General features: G+C 36.6%; 1 protein-coding gene across 1 annotated transcript; it reads right to left on the bottom strand.

Moving 5' to 3' along the window:
* Window positions 1–3,008: 3,008 nt before the first annotated feature.
* On the bottom strand, window positions 3,009–13,126 carry LOC148300651 (uncharacterized). The gene is made up of 9 exons (XM_088274466.1): window positions 13,057–13,126; window positions 8,502–8,558; window positions 8,017–8,091; window positions 7,037–7,195; window positions 6,824–6,937; window positions 5,876–6,004; window positions 3,557–3,658; window positions 3,280–3,381; window positions 3,009–3,150 (listed from the first exon to the last, which is right to left on the bottom strand). The coding sequence occupies exons 1-8, from the start codon at window positions 13,124–13,126 to the stop codon at window positions 3,287–3,289; spliced, it is 801 nt and encodes a 266-aa protein (XP_088130592.1). The 3' UTR covers window positions 3,009–3,150; window positions 3,280–3,286.
* Window positions 13,127–13,567: the final 441 nt, after the last annotated feature.

Here is a 13,567-nt window from a genome sequence, read left to right as displayed (position 1 = left end):
TACAGTGCAACAGATGTTTTTAGGGAAAACCTGAAAGTTTTTTCTCCATTTGAAAAAACATTTAGTAAATTTAAAAAATTAATTAAACAATTCCCTTTTTTTCAAAATACAAAAACAACACTCTCTGCCCTGTAGCGGGTAAATATTAAGTTAAAAATATGCCGCTTTTGCTGGGATATAGTACATTTTCTGGGCATTCCGAAAGTATGCACAACTTAAAATTGTCGATTTTTTATTTATGACGTTCTTGAAAGGAGTGAGCGATATGGTCCCCAAATCATTGAGCCACAAGAGTCTACTTCGCACCGAGGATCTAAGCATCAGACAGACCTTTTTCAGAGCATTTTTTTTCTCTCCCTCTCTGGTCTCAATCCTGCGGATTGGTCTGTAGCAACAGATGACATCTCTTTCGCCATTCTCGCCTACTAGAGTAGTACCAAGTAGTACCTACACGGGTTTATTTAAGAAAATATCTATATTTAGCCGGCACGGTATAAAACCGTGCCCGAACCGTACCGAAAGTACCGTTAGAAAAAATTAAAAATAGGACTGTTACTTAAATTCAATTGATTATTAATAATATTTCAATTTCATTTTATGGCTTTTTTAAATTACCTAACGCCCAAGTGGCTCTGAAATCTAGCTACGGCTTATGCAACACCGCTTATCATGACCCTACTCAGACTTCAACTTTATAAGTTTTATGGCCTATGCCTGCTCGTGAGTGGATTTACTCCTATGTTTTAAGTTAGTTTAATTTCATTGTAATTCGTGAGTGAAAATTCTAGGCAAAAACACTCGCTATCTCGCTAGAGGCATGAGTTTATACATTTAATTGATTCTAAGTTAGCAGTGAAGTAACTTAGGTGTATGATTTTACTTCTTGATTTTACGAGGATGTGAATTTACTTATGTATTAGGTATATATACTTACATACTGTACTTACAATACGCCTAAAAATTCATATACTTATCATACCACTACACTCTAGTTCTTATAACTAAGTAGCGTCCGGGTGATAATTTCCTTAAGTTAAGAATAAAGCGAATACCATGATTCTGAAGACGCTCCAGACGATTAATAAGTTCCGTGCTAGCGTCAAGGTAACATATATTAGCATAACACAGAGAAGATAGGATAGGAGAGAGGACAGATTGTGACAGATTTATTTATACATATATGAACTACACATGAGACATCTACTGGTGATATTTATCTATTGATCATGTTTGTATTAGTTTGTTTGATCATGTTTGTACAAATCGATGTATGATAAATGTACGAATAGTGAAATAAGGAAGGAATGCAAAGCTGAGATAAGCATTATGGATAAAATTAAGAAAGGTGTGTTGAGATGGTTTGGACATGTAGAACGAATGAGTGAGGAAAGAACGGTAAAACAAATTTATGAGGCGAATGTTGGCGGGAAAAGAAGCAGAGGAAGACCGAGAAAAACATGGCACGATCAGGTATGCCAAATACTTGAAAGTGGTCCGGTTAGGAGTCGTAACAATCGGCGGGTATGTATGAGGAGATGCATGAACGTGGAAGAGGCGAAGAATGTTTGCAAGGACAGAGTGGTGTGGCGCTCTATTCTCTCTGCCTACCCCTGCGGGGAAGCGGCGTGGTGGTTAGTTAGTTAGTTTTTTGTATTAGTTACGTGGTGGTTTTTCGCAATTTTGTCAGCTAAATTCGTAAAGGGTCTAACTCCATTTCGACTTACTCACTTGGGGCCAACTGCACCCAGTGGGCACTATCACAAGGCAGGGGTTGGCAACGTGAACCACATGTGGCTATTTAGGCAATTTGTGTGGCTTTTTGTTTGTCAAATTCAAAATGATTTTTTTCACAGAAACCTCGATTTTTACTTTTTTACAGCATATTCAAGGTGGATATTTATACAGCAATGTATTCATAATTTAAGGTGTTTTTTAAGAGGTAAACAAATTCAAATATCCCGAGCTAAATGGATGGTGGCACTCGCCGTATAGCATTTTGCGCCATCCTTCTGAAACCACACCTCTGTCACATGAATGCCAATCAACTGAGGTAAGAAGAAGTCTGTCATCATGGTTCTGTAGCGCTCTCCATTGACCGTAACATTCTGGCCGGCATCGTCTTTAAAAATACGGGCTAATCATTCCGCCTGCCCATAAAGCAGACCAAACAGTGACTTTTAATGGAAGTAAGGGCGTCCAAACAAAGGCTTCTGGGTTTTCTGAGTTCCCAATTCGGTAATTCCACTTATCGACATAGCCATTTAACTAAAAATGTACCTCATTGGTAATCAAACTTTTCCGTTAAAAAAGAGGATAAAGCTGAATATTTTTGCGGCCTATTCACTGAACCTACGACGCGCTTACGCGTGGTCACGCGGTCTTTCATTCATTCATTCAAACCCTTATCCGCACCCCAATGGTGCATAGGGCACTGCATCATATAAACGCAGTGTTATCTTGATCGTTAACACATGAAGGAAAGGTGATCAGCCCTCCGCTTCAGGTACCAGTCCGGGGTAATATTCAATAAATATTAGAATGAAAAAAGAGGCTAATCCCTCTTAAAACAGGCCTTGCGGCCTGTTTTTAACAGGGATTAGCCTCTAGCGACGTCGATTCCCAGCTATCGACCCATCTCTTTGGTGGTCTGCCCGGAAGTCGTCTACCATGGGGTTGCGTACAGTGCGATGTGAAAAAATCATTTTTATTTATTTGATCCCCCCTGGGAATCGAACCCGGGACCTCCAGTACGGTAGCCGAGCATTCTGACCACGCGGTCTTTCTATGGTGAAATAGTAAAACTACAAATCAACTGTCAACTGTCAAATTGACAGTCTGTAGAAACAATGTAACCAGTTGGCAAACTGGCATTGAGTGCATACAGATAAGCCCCGAGTACCTATTCAAACGTTAGCCATAGCGGTGAGTAGTTGTGATTATTTGGTGAAGTTCATTATTTTATTCTGTCAAGATATAAAAGATATACAGTGTTTTGAAATCCGCTTTATTACTGTGAAATACAGCTGGATGTAGTCGGATGTTATCGTAGCGATCCGGGCTAAATAAATCGGGATCCAGTAGAACTGACTCAAGCTAATGTTGCGGTGGTAGGTGGTGCGGTGTGAGAAGAACGAGGAAACTGGACGATTGCTGAAAATAAAATATATGTGTTTTACGAAAGTATAGTAAAATACCACATGTTATATGCGTATTCAAATAGTAACACTAAATATCCATGTGGAATTTTTAATATAAATAGATAAGTGTAAAGTTACGAACCTAATTTTTACTTCTCTGATTTCAAATCCGCTCCTGCGTCTATCAGGACCTTCATCACATCCAGGTGACCCCCTTGGATCGCATAAACCAGGGCTGTGCGACCTGTAACCGAGGCATACATCAGTGCAGTCAGATGTGTAAGCTGAGGATACACCAGGCACTCAGACCTGCATCCGGGGATGTGTAAAAGTGCATTCACACTAGTAGCCGAAGACATACAACACTGCAGTCGGAGCTATAACCGAGGACATACATCAGTTAAAAAACTATAGGTTACCTTTTATATCAACTTGGTCAACTGGGGCCCCCGCTGCCAATAATATGTTGACTGCATCACAGTTTCCCTCTTTGGCAGCTACCATCAGTGGAGAAATACCTGCTAAAGAAAATATACAAATAAAACCTTCATCTCTTTCTTGTATTAGATCTGGAGATCCAATTTTTCAGGGACGTGACTCCTCCTGAGACGTTGGCGCCCAGCTATCCTTCCATCTCTCTGGCGGTGTTCCGGGAAGGGGGTGACCCGGTGGTATCTCGCTATCCGCAATGTATGGGATCCGTGATTGATCCAACCTTTTGACATGGTCTCTCCATTTGTAGTCTTTCTCTACTCAATTGTTTGACACGTTCGGTCTCACAGGTCCACCTAATATCGTTTGGAATTATTATATTAGTTATTGTTTGGATTTCTCTGAAGGTTGTCCGTGTGAGAGCCCTTTTCCGATGTTTTGAGAAGGTTTTTGGTTCTGATTGTGCCAGCCCTTGTTCTTACGCATGACTCGTACGAGTATATTCTGACTCACTACTACTTTGCATTCTCATTTGCTTGTTGGTCCAGATATATTTCTAAGGCAACAAATGTTGCAGCAGCTGGGTTCTCTACCTTCAGAATACATATAACTTTGGCTAGAGATTTCACAAATTGATTTAATCGTATACAAAATTACAAATGAACAAATATACAACAATGTGCCCATACTAAGTTTTCTCGTGGTGAGGGCACATTTTACAAAATTGGTTTGAAAAAATATATAATGTGAGAATTATAATGAAGATAATTATAATAATTATAATGAAGAAAATATATTTACAACATTTTGAGTGTGTCCAAATACTTGTTCACAAAATCTGGATTATCTCCAATTACAGGAGTTATTTTCATATTATTTTTTGATATCTCATCAAAGATGAAGAAGAATATGGAAGTCTGGGCATTTACGGGGCTTACGACCGTCATAGGCTGGTTTAAGTGATCACTTTACACACGTGTAACATTCACCAATTCTACCCATTATTGACAACCACACTACTCAAATTCTTGGTAGTTATATATATATGAACCAATTTAGAAACCTTGTTCATGAATCACTAGAACTTCACTAGAGACATCTATTGGTGAGATGTAAAGAAGCTTCATGAACAAGGTTTCTAAATTGGTTCATATATATAGAACTACCAAGAATTTGAGTAGTGTGGTTGTCAATAATGGGTAGAATTGGTGAATGTTACACGTGTGTAAAAAGATCACTTAAACCAGCCTATGACGGTCGCAAGCCCCTTAAATGCCCAGACTTCCATATTCTTCTTCATCTTTGATGAGATGTCAAAAAATAATAAGAAAATATATAATGTGTTCATGCATTCAAAAACGTCATGGCCGAATGATGCGATCTATTTCTATCTGCCCACTTCCATTATCAAGTCATGAGTAGTAGTTTGGAGGGTTTAGTGACTTTATGGATAGTGGAAGCAGGTTGTACAACTTTAGTGCATAATCATCAATGTTCCTTCGACCGAAAGAGGTATACGAGTAGGTATGTTACATTTTGTTTGATGTGTTACTGCGTTATGGATCTTTTAGTTCTATGTACATTATGTATAATATATAGTAAGAAACCGAGTGTTGTTTTATTGCTAACTTGGCTAGAGATATCATCATCCACTCGGGTCACGATAAGATTCTACCGAGATGCTAATATGGAAGTCCGAGTACTACAGGGCTCACATTTACACTGGCTGGTTCCAGTGATAGCGGCGTGACATTGTCCATTCTATCTATGATAAGTAAACGACTTCCGATGGTATTATTTTGAGAAATAGAAATACTTTGTGTTCTGATCCACTCACATTTTTATTAACCAACTAGTTTTGGCAACAACCTGTTGCCCTCTTCAGGGTTTCATTTATTACTGAAACCCTGAAGAGGGCAACAGGTTGTTGCTGAAACTAGTTGGTTAATGAAAATGTGAGTGGATCAGAACACAAAGTATTTTTATTTCTCGAAATAATATATCAATATGATCCACAAAGTTAATGCATTCAATATTAAAAAAAAAAGACTTCTGGTGGGTTTCATAATTTTTTATCCTCTTCCGTAGCGCGTCTTGGCTACCCCATTAGAGGCTACGGGTTTGATTCCCGAAGGGACACAACAGACAAGAGTAATGGTCCACTCAATATCCCTAGGACTGAAGCGCGGTTCTGATCACCTTACCACCTTCTTGTGATTAACGATCAATATAACAGTGATTAAGCTTGATGAGGCGTGTCATTCTCTCTGCCTTCTCCTGCGGGAAGCAGCGTGATGGTTGTTTACCTTTACCTCCCCCTTTTCCTGTTGCCCTATTAGGAGAAGTTGGGACAGAATGGCGGCTGCTCGTTGTCGGGGCCTGTTGTCCAGTTGTCTCCTTCTTCGGGGGCGCCTTGCGGTGTCCATATGCTCCACCTGGGGAGATTAACAGATTTATTGAAGTTAGTAACTTGTTACAGTAAAACCTCAAGGCGTAGGTAAATTTTCCCACTGTGATATAAAATTACAAAAAGTAAATAAAAAATACCAAAAACTGACTCCACAGATACAGTTTTGTCCGCAAAAACTTACTCCCGGACAGGTTAAACTAAGTTGATCAAATCACAAGTGAACATGTATCATTTTGAAAAAAATCGTAGGAAACTAACTAACCATCACTCCACCTCCTAGCAGCGGTAGGCAGAGAGAATAGAACCCCACATCTTCTGTCTTGGCAAACAATCTTCGCATGTTCCGCATTCATGCATCTATCTCCTCATACGTACCTACCCGCTTATTATTCCGACTCCTGACCTGACCACATTTGCACATGAATATGATTAACTGTTCTCCCACTCTCACTTGATTCACATGCCCAAACCATCTCGACACACCTTCCTTAGTTGGCTGGATAATGCTTATCTCAGCCTTGCACCCATTCCTCGTGTCTAACGAGAGATCACATTCCGACTGCATTCTCTCATCCTTCTATGCTCCACTTCCATACATTACCAGGACTGCACTGCTTAGCTTTCCCTGATGGGGTTTTATTTGATAATACTGAATTCAGGGCACCATTTACTCTCCTTTCTACAACTTATGTCTTTATCAATATTGAAGGATTTTATTAATTGATTCGGCAGTCACTTTGTGGTAAAATCTATCCATTGAATCCGATGTAGAGTATGATATTTGTCCATCATGTTTGTAATAGTGATGATTTAGTTTCTCGCACTTAACAACAAGACTCAGTACCCGTGTCTTGGCGGTGTTGCTGCAGGGTTTCCAGGGACGGGGCGGGGCCGGCTCGGGCAGTCAGGGCGTCCTCCAGCTCCTTAACTTTCTGCTCCAACTCGGTCGTCTTGCGTTCTGAGGATCAAATAGAAAGTCACTTGTCATCTCTCGTCTGCAAGTTAAAAAACTGTCTTCGTATAAGTCAATTTATTTATGAAGATTCTGAATCAGTACCCGTGTCTTGGCGGAGTTGCTGCAGGCTTTCGGCGTGTTCAGCCTGCACCCTTTCCAGGGAAAGAGCGGAGCTGCTAGGAGTGGCTAGGGCAGTCAGGGCGTCCTCCAGCTCCTTAACTTTCTTCTCCCATGGTGCAGTGTGTTGCAACACCTCCCGTTCTGGGGAACAAATAGTAAGTCGGTATAGTGGGATCGCCAGCCGAGCCTCCTGTCCGCAGTTTGGAGAGAAGTCTGTACGTAAGGAAGAGAAGATGGAAATGAGAAATATGGAACATACGTTGGATCGAAGCTCAAACTCTGAATATTTTTATGTCTCGACTTTCTATATTTATTTCAACAGGTCCGAAGAAGAAGAAGAAGAATAGCACTAGATTTTCCATTCTTATAGAACTAGATTTTACATTCCTATAAAACTATACTCTGCCTCCGTAGTGCAATGGTCAGCACGCTTAGCTACCGTTTTGGAGGTCCCGGGTTCGATTCATAGTTAAATAAATTTAAGTGATTTTTCATTCTAATATTTATTCAATATTACCCTGGAGGTGCCTGAAGCTGTGGGCTAATCACTTTTCCTTCATGTGTAAACAACACTGATCAAGTGTTTGATGCAGTGCCCTATGCACCATTGGGGTGCGGATAAGGGTTGTCAGAAGAAGAAGAATAGCACTAGAATCCACATGTCTATAGAACTAGATTACACAATCTTTGCACGATACAACATTAGCTTTATCCATAACACGTTCAGTCCAGCAGGTATTAGGAAGAGTCCTCTACTTATTTCCTGTAAAACGTCGCCTCATTTTCGGGAACGGTATTTACTTCTTATGTTTTATTTTGTAGCGTGCACACATCTACTAGTAAATATATTAGTCTAGATTCAAGTAGGTACTTGTTGTGGGTATACTTATGTGAAAGTGTATGGTTAGTAGGAAATGTTTACATTCCACTGGTTGTGAATACATTTACTGGCTTATACTTACTGCCTATTTCCAACTCCAGACAAGCTACTACTTCCTTGCGACCACGTATTTTAGCCAGGTCGAGTGGTGTATCACCTAAAAACATTGAAAATTATAAAATAGTTTCACAAGAGCGGAGCTTGTACATTAAGCCTGGACACCCTCGGCATCTTGGTGCGGAATGAAGGTAGAAAGACAGAAATGACTTGTTCACTGGCAGACATTGAATCGTGTAAGTACATACATAACATAATGGGGGTAATATGAACAATGTGCATTATTCGGGCATTTTGAACCAGCGCTTACCGGAAACTGGATTTTTATATTGATTTTATTATACTCGTGTACCAATGTTCCCATCCGTGAATGTTTTCACTATATCCACACCTATCCGCTACGCAACAAAGCTAATATGAGGAAAGAAATTACAAGTCCACGACGAGTTCCTTGTGTGTGAAGTTGAAGGGACTGAATCGTCAATGCGTTGATAAAAAATTTCCTCGAACCGACATAGATGGCTGTTGTGAACTCATATGTCTGCGTCACGAGGTCGGCCGATATATCTGCGCGGGAGATTAAAATATAATAAATACCAAACTAAATTGGACTTCAAAGCACTTTTAAAAATATTCCCATTGTGATTCAATTGTTTTCTTTCTCTCTTTCAAAATTTTCATTTTTGTACAAAAGTCAGACGGTGACCATTTAATTTAAATCCTGATGATGGTATGATTATTCCGAAACCAGTAGTAACGAATTAAATTCGTTTGAAAATTACATAACTGGGCGAAACTTTTGTCACAAAATGACTTTTTTATGTGTTTTTCAACTGTAAAATGCAACTTAGTAGATTCAAATAATGAGCGCTTGATTTTAATATATAGACCTTTAATATATAATATATAAAAGGTCTTAATGCAACGTTTGCAAATAAATCTATATTTCCGTTTCTGGTAGTTGGTGATGATTGATGTAACCTATACACCAGGGGTTCTCAATCTTTTTCACGCACTTACAAGTTTAGTATTTTGTCACGGTGCCCTATTTTAGTAAGTTGTTGGGAATAGATATAGTGACTATATGTGTATATTTATGTATATATATATGTATATATATATATATATATATATATATATATATATATATATATATATATATATATCTTTATATATATATATATATATATATATATATATATATATATATATATATATATATATATATATATATATATATATATATATATATATATATATATATATATATATATATATATAAATATATATATATAAATATATATATATATATATGTAAGTATATATATATATATATATATATATATATATATATATATATATATATATATATATATATATATATATATATATATATATATATATATATATATATATATATATATATATATATATATATATATATATATATATATATATATATATATATATATATATATATATGTATATATATATATATATATATATATAAACATAGCGGTTTACATGTACAGTAAAAAATCTATAATCGATAATCATTCACAAAACTTAAGGCTTTTCCAGTTGGATTAGAATTTCCCCAAAGACCAGATGTGGGACCATCATGGGTAAATAATGTCAAAATGGCAATGCATTAGAATGTAGGTAAAATATAAATAAACCACTGTAATGGTATATTCAATACTTATTCTGAACGTTGAATTGCTCCATGTTTTCAGTATTAAATACTTAGGCATTGAATATTTTCAAGCTCCAAACTGCTGCTCAAAAATCATTGACGTTTGAATCTGAAATACATTTGCCAGTTCCAAATATTGGTGTAGTATGGCTTGTAGTCTTTTACAACAACAAAAGTCAAAGTTGCAACTCATCGGTCTGAAAAACCAAATCGTTTACACACACTTGTTATAGCAGGAATTGTACAGTTTTTCTTTTGGACGATGAGGGTTCAGGGAATGATTTTAAACTCACTGATTCTGTAGTTTCCTGTAAATATTTATTCCATTTTCTTTTAGACAAAGGAGTTGTAACCTTTATTTGATAATCGATAGTTTTTCGATTTGTTTTTGAAGTTTGGCTGTTCTTTCTATGAATTTTTGAAGATTATTTGAAGTCAATAGTGCCTATCGTCATTTTGCTATCGTTTCTATGATCTGACCTCTAACAATCTTCTTCACTACGTCTTTGTTAGTAGCGGGTTTAGCTTATTTCTTGAATATTTTTGGCAGATATTTTGTGGCACGTTTTATAAAACTTTATAAAATAAAACTAGAACTTTATTTTTAACCACATCCATTAGTGGTACTTTTCTCCAACTGGTTTCGACCAAAACCTCGTTGTCTTCTGGAATATACATGTTCATGTCTATCCCTGAAGATAACAAAGTTCTTTTTGAAACCGGTTCGAGAAAAAATCCAAAATAAAAGTGGCTAAAACCAAAATCTAGTATTATCTTATACAGGGTTTAGATGAACTCATCTCGGTTTTAATTAACGTAATATTGTATTTAAAATAACTTTAATCGTTCGTTAAGATTATTTCAACCTAAATTATGAAATATTTAAAATTCTAACTCGTTTTTTAAGTACAGGGATCTAAAGAAAATTACGGACAGCGCAACCAATTCCTTAGAGGCCGAATACTGATGGATATAATGACTCACTAAAACAACGCTAGCTATTTATAACAACGTAAAGTGCAACTTTTGCCATTATGTGCTTATTAAGTGAAGTATATTACATATCGTAACATTTAATTAGACTGTCTTTATTACTAAATTACGAAATGACAGCTGGTAAAGCGCAAAAAATGGCTTTTCCGAAAACTTTGAGCTCTGGTTGAGGGCCAAAAGTAGCATCGAATATTTAAAAAAATATTTTTCTCGTTATGTGCGATCCAAAATGCAACTTTTGAGACCGCTTTCATTGTTGAGTTCGCAAAAAAACGTCATCGGCCCATCCTAACCATGGTGTCCTGTATGTACTTTGCGTGTGTTGGGCATATTACTACTGCTACTACTAGTTACACTTACCGAGCTTAGATTGCAGATCTACTGGAGCCCCCGCCTGCAGGAGTGCCCGTACTACCGGGAGGTGGCCCTCACATGCTGCACAGTGTAGTGCAGTGACCCCTGTAACGGAGGATGTACTGTATATACAGGGTGTACGGCCAGCGCGAGGCCATGTAGCAGGACCCCAATACCTATCCCAGTAACCTCCCCAGTGTGTTATAGTCACCAATAGTTTACATTTAATTATCTACTTCTTGGATAATTTATATAGCGCCGTTTTCGTACAAAATCACTGGAAGGGCTTATATGTACCCTCCTTTACTTATGTAAATATTTTTATAGGAGTTATTTATTAAAATATTTTTTTACATCTCAACAAAGATGAAGAAGATTATGAAAGTCTGGGTATTCAAGGTGCCTTCGACCGACGTAGGCAGGTTTAAGTGATCACTTTAGACACTTTAAACACTTTATAATCACTAGAATTTTCACTAGTGACATCCATTGGTATGACGAAGAAGCTATTTTACTGAGCAGAAACTCTTGTATGTGAGGTCCGAATCCTGGATTATAATCACATACAGGAGAAATGCCAGAAAATATCCTTTTCATTTTTATTATTTTACCTTTTTTTTTTTATTCATTTAATATATTTAGATTTTTATTTATAACATAATACATTTGAATCATTTATACATATGGAGAACTTTTATATTTCGTTCATTTAATAAAAGATATAATAGTTTTTTTTTATAAATATTTTTTAAAGATTTAAATGTATAGAGCTTAAATTTTTTTCTGAAGGATTTTTATATCATCTATTTTTTATTTCTTTAGGGAGTTTATTGAAATGTTGGATTGCCAAATATTTGAAGTTTTGCTGAAATTGCTTGGTGTTGCATTTTGGAGTAGAAAAATCGTTTGAGAATCTCGATGATAAATTTTTTGTTAAATTTAAATAGTTGTCACCCTTTAGTATTTGAAAATATGCGTTTTTTTTAAAAATGGACTCTATATTTGGGACTTGAATTTTTTAAATAATAACTTTGTTGGAAATATTTTTTTTTTTTCAAGATGACTTCAATTATGGTTTTCTGTACTATTTTCACTGAGTTCAGTATGTTGTTGTACGAGCCTCCCCATGCAATAATGCCATACTGCAGTAGTGAGTGAGCGATAGCGTAGTAAACTCTCTTCAGGTTGTCGATGGTTAGTATGTTTCGGATTCTAATGAATCCTTTTATCTTATAATTGGACTTCGTGAATATATATAATAATAAAATAATTCGGGAGACTGTTAATATTAGAAAATGCTTAGTTAATTTCATTTTAAACGTTTTTTAAATTCCTATTTAATTTAGAAACTGTGACAGTTACTGGATTATTCACCGTATGGATGATACCAATAAACACGATAAATGTCTTATCTTATGACATGGCATCGTTCGTTTTATACGAAATAAGGCGTATATCTGAGCATCCCAGGGCTTACGACCTGGCATTTGGCTGACTTAAGTGATCACTTTACGTATGTGCATTTATACCCCTTCATGGTGTAGGCCTCGTGGCCTGTTTTTAAGAGGGATTAGCCTCCAGCGAAGTAGATTCCCAGCTGTGAATCCATCTCTATGGTGGTCTGAACGCGACTCGTCTACCTTGGGGTTGGCCGTGCGATGCAAAAAAGTGCCAAATGATGTTTTTACCACATATATAATATATTATACACATCGGAATCATCCTACGTCTCCGGGTCGACTTTGAAATATTAATGTTTTTTGTTTTATTTTTGTAATAAGGTAAATAATAAAAAATAAATTCATTGAAGATAAAAAAAACTCTAGTCTTTAGTAGACTCAAATAATCAGTGCTTATTTTAACATTTAATATATAAAAGGTCTTTATGCGCCGTTTGCAAATAAATGTATATTTCCGTTTCTGCTAGTTAGTGATGATTCATGTAACCTATATACCATGGTGTCCTGTATGTACATTGCGTGTGTTGGGCATATTACTACTGCTACTACTAGTTACACTTACCTGCATTAGTTTGCAGATCTACTGCAGCCCCCGCCTGCAGGAGTGCCCGTACTACCGGGAGGTGGCCCATGTATGCTGCACAGGTTAGTGCAGTGTCCCCTGTAACGGAGGATGTACTGTATATACAGGGTGTACGGCCAGCGAGAGGCCATGTAGCAGGGCCCCAATACCTATCCCAGTAACCTCCCCAGTGTGTTATAGTCACCAATAGTTTACATTTAATTATCTACTTCTTGGATAATTTAAATAGCGCCGTTTTCGTACGAAATCACTCGAAGGGCATAACTTAATACTTATTATTCACATCATTTCATAAAAAAATCCATCAATAGAATTTTTTTAGTATTTTTTTAACGTTTTGAAAAAATGGATTTGAATTATAATATAATAATAAGATTTTCATTCTGCATAAGTTCTCTACCCGTCAGCAAGAATGTTTGTTAATTTCGAAACGGAAAACGTTAAAAAAACACGCAAAGAACACATTTATTATAACATACATATATTATAC

The sequence above is a fragment of the Brachycentrus maculatus genome, unplaced genomic scaffold (assembly GCF_059751285.1).
Source record: "Brachycentrus maculatus isolate JH-2025_06_01 unplaced genomic scaffold, ASM5975128v1 h1tg000680l, whole genome shotgun sequence".
Lineage (NCBI taxonomy): Eukaryota > Metazoa > Arthropoda > Insecta > Trichoptera > Brachycentridae > Brachycentrus > Brachycentrus maculatus.
Note: the sequence above shows the minus strand (reverse complement) of the source record. Positions and strands in the feature narration are given on the sequence as shown.